Source organism: Andrographis paniculata, unplaced genomic scaffold (assembly GCF_009805555.1).
Source record: "Andrographis paniculata isolate CXL003 unplaced genomic scaffold, ASM980555v1 Contig98END, whole genome shotgun sequence".
Classification (NCBI taxonomy): domain Eukaryota; kingdom Viridiplantae; phylum Streptophyta; class Magnoliopsida; order Lamiales; family Acanthaceae; genus Andrographis; species Andrographis paniculata.
In genome coordinates, this window is record NW_026137637.1 from 2,629,532 (window position 1) to 2,633,548 (window position 4,017).

The following is a 4,017-nucleotide window of genomic DNA, read 5'->3' on the forward strand; positions in this document are numbered from 1 at the left end:
TATATATCTCTAATTTTATTTATATTTTTTTTTCCTACGTTTTTTCGCTAATAATCTTCCAAAAAAATTTCTAACCATTTTTTTTTCTAATATCTAATAATCTAAATATTAGTAACATTAAATAATTAATTTTCATATTTATCTAAAAAAATAATATCTTATAAAACTTTAAAAAAAAAATACTGCATAAAAAATACTCCCTCCGTCCGGCTAGAAAGTATACATATTTCTATTTTGGGACATTCAATTACAAAGTAACCATTTCATTAAATATCCCATTTTTTCCACAAATACCCCTATTTTACATCACATCATTACTTTTATACCAAAAAAGTAAGGGCAAAAATGTCATTTTACTACTTTTACTTACACACTATAGTTAAAATACTATTATTCTTTAATCTCCGCGCCAAAAGTAAATGTATACTTTTAGCTTGGACGGAGGGAGTATAATAGGAAGAAAAAAATTCATTTATCTTAAAAAAATATATATCAATAAATTTACTAATCGACTGAACATCAAGTTCGGAATATAGGTCAACCAGAGATTGCGTCTGAATATCTTCATTCACGATGTCATCCGCTTGAAAATTTTTATATTGATCATTTTCTTCTAAATCACTACCAAATAAATCGTATACAATATTTGTTATATTGATATCCATATTGATAGGTTAAAAATGGAGAATGAAATGTTAGTTTAAATAGAACAAATAAATCTACATAATTGATTGTTAATCGCTATTAAAAAGTAAAATATAACTGTTACATTTAATAAGGAAACACTTTCTATATTTTCAATCAAAAGGAAAATTTATATAAAAAGTCTAAATATAACCGTTACATTTAATAAGTATAAATAAATAAATTAAAAATAGTATAATAGTCTTTTACCATATTAATAGATAATTAATAATTATTCTAGCCATTTAGCACCACTCATATTTATAACTTTTGTAATTGATGTTTACTTTTACAGGATAATCGGAACGAATACCTCAACATCATCAATCATAATAAAACTTATGCTCAAAATTTTGAAAATATAATTGAATGCACGGATTGAATAGAAATTTGGGTACGGATAATTATATGGGAGGGCAGGCGTGTGGGCAATCAGATAGATAGACATGTAACATGTCATATACTACAATAAATTCCCAAGATTTCAAGAATCAAAATAAAAGTTATAAATTATTTATTTATTTAATTTTGGAATATCTGTTCGAAAGACGACACCCACCTGCAGTCTGTCCTGACGTCGAGACACAACCTTCCACCCACCTCCCTCCTACTGAACCAACAATCTTCCCCATTTCCAATGCCACTTTAATCCACACCGTCCATCCACTTAATTTCTTCCGACGCCCATGGCGTCCACTTGTCTTTTCCTTACACAATTCCTCCTTATTTTCCCGGTGGCCATGGCGTCCTCGTCTCCTCCACTAATTCTATCCCTACTCAAATCCACAGTCCCTAACAAGCTCACCTTCCGCCGCAATGTCTCCCTCACCGTCGCCGTCGCCGTCGGGTCGCCGCCGCAGACCGCCACCATGGTCCTCGACACCGGAAGCGAGCTCTCCTGGCTCCGCTGCAACGCCGCCGTAACCACCTCCGCCTCCGCCTCCTTCAACCCGCACGTGTCTATTACTTACCGCCCAATCACATGCTCCGCACCCACGTGCACGACCCGAACCCGCGACCTGACCCTTCCCGCTTCCTGCGACAAAAACCGCCTCTGCCACGTCATCCTGTCTTACGCCGACGCGTCGTCCGTCGAGGGCACGCTGGCGACCGACGGATTCCGCCTCGGTGGGTCGCCGGTCCAAACCGGGGCGGTCTTTGGCTGCATGGAATCCGGTTCGAGCTCGAACCCGGTTGAGGACGCGAGGACGACCGGTCTGATGGGCATGAACCGGGGCCAGCTGTCGTTCGTTTCACAGATGGGTTTTCCTAAATTCTCGTACTGCATTTCGCCACGTGACTCCCCCGGCGTCCTGATCCTCGGCGCGGCGGAGCTGCCATGGCTGCCGCCGCTGAACTATACGCCGCTCGTGCAGGTGCCGCCTGCGGCGGCGGCGCTGCCGTACTTCGACAGAGTGGCGTACACGGTCCGGCTGCAGGGGATTACCGTCGCCGGGAAGCTACTCCCGATACCCGAATCCGTACTTGAACCCGACCACACCGGAGCGGGTCAGACCATGATCGATTCGGGCACCCAGTTCACGTTTCTGATCGGCGCGGCTTACGCCGCGCTGAGGAGCGAATTCTTAAAGCAAACGGCGGGGATTCTGCGGCCGTTGGCGGAGCCGAATTTTGTGTTTCAAGGAACGATGGACCTGTGCTTTAGAATCGAGATGAGGTCGGCGGCGGCGGCGCGGCTGCCGAGCGTGGGATTGGTGTTCGGCGGCGCGGAAATGAAGGTGGCCGGCGAGAAGCTGCTGTACAGAGTGGCGGGTGAGACGCGGGGGCCCGACGGCGTGTACTGTTTGACTTTTGGGAATTCGGATTTGCTGGGCGTGGAGGCATACGTGATCGGACACCATCACCAGCAGGACCTGTGGATGGAGTTTGACCTCGCGAAATCCAGGGTGGGGCTGGCCGAGGTGGGATGTGATTCTGCCAGTCAACGGTTAGGCTTGTAGGAAGTCAACGGAGCTTTTGGCGTTGACTGGTAAACTTGAAATAATTTCGCTAATGATGGGGTTGTGTTGGGGAGATTGTAGCCTATTAATTAATAATTTAGAATATATATATTAAATATTACTCAGGTTGCTGTTTCTGTCCGGAGTTACATGTTATTTTTTTTTTTTGAAAAATAATTAAACAGTTTAATTTTATTTTAATTTTTTTAATTTTATTTTTTTAATTTTAATTAAACTAATTAATTATTTTAATCTTAATTTATAATTATTTATATTATAAGATAATTATTTTCACTCATATATTTTTAATTATCTACTCGTTACATCCCTTCTAAAATACCGTGGCAGACAGTACCTGCGACGGAGGGAGGGAGTAATATATCACATATATTTATTATTTTTATATTTTTTATATAATTTTTCACATTTTGAAAAAAAAAATTCTATAAACTATTTTACAATACAAACATCCCTTCATGATTTTAAATTTATTTTTTTTCTGTATGAATAGAAATATTTTTATACTGTGCCATAACAATGGACGTTTTTTCTATTTTTATTTGTTTTATAATAGTTGATATTTTTGTATTTTGGACAAATTTGTTAAATATTATGTATGATCCACTTAAAAACTTTTATTTTTATTTCTCTAAAAGATATTATATTTAAAAGTAAACATTTTTTATAAAATTAATTTATATTAATTATAAATAAATAAAAATATTTTTAATTTACTTCTAGAAAATTTTACTATTTACAAAATTATATTTATATTACATATATATTTTATTGTTAATTTTTAAAAATTTTAAATATATATTTTAATTTTTTTTAATTATATATATTAAATTTATTTTTAAATTATAAATATTATTAATTATATACAAAATAATAAAATAATATTATAATTTATTAATTAAACAGTATTATTTTAATATTTTATCCCTAATAAAATAGATTAATTATCTTGGATAGGAAAGAGTATATTTTAATAAATTATAAATAAAAATAAAATAGCAGTAATAATTTGAGTTGTTTTTGTATGACATGATACGTGTGAATGTAAGGAATCTTGTTTTGTCTGGGAGCGTGGACAAGTTGAGGGCAGTTCACAATCTGAGTGTTGTCGCTTGTCTTATTATACCTCAGTCTCAGTCTCAGTCTCAGTCTCAGTCCGGAGATGTCAATACGACCAATCGTGCACGATATTTGATCACCTTTTATTCAGCTTCCGCTGTAGATTTGGTGCAACTTGGGTCGTACAATATATATTTTTATATTATGCCGTATATACATATATGTAGTTTTATTGCAACCTATATACTTTCTTGATTATTTCACAAATTATTATTATTTTTTTATTTTAGTCTGT

General features: G+C 36.2%; 1 protein-coding gene across 1 annotated transcript; it reads left to right on the forward strand.

Moving 5' to 3' along the window:
- The first annotated feature begins 1,123 nt into the window (after positions 1-1,123).
- Positions 1,124-2,784, forward strand: LOC127243875 (aspartic proteinase PCS1-like). Its single transcript, XM_051264096.1, has one exon. The coding sequence runs from the start codon at positions 1,371-1,373 to the stop codon at positions 2,643-2,645; it is 1,275 nt and encodes a 424-aa protein (XP_051120053.1). The 5' UTR covers positions 1,124-1,370; the 3' UTR covers positions 2,646-2,784.
- The last annotated feature ends 1,233 nt before the right edge of the window (positions 2,785-4,017 follow it).

Excerpts from the sequence above, each read along its gene's own strand:
- LOC127243875 (XM_051264096.1), top strand. The coding sequence starts at position 1,371 with ATGGCGTCCACTTGTCTTTTCCTTACACAATTCCTCCTTATTTTCCCG.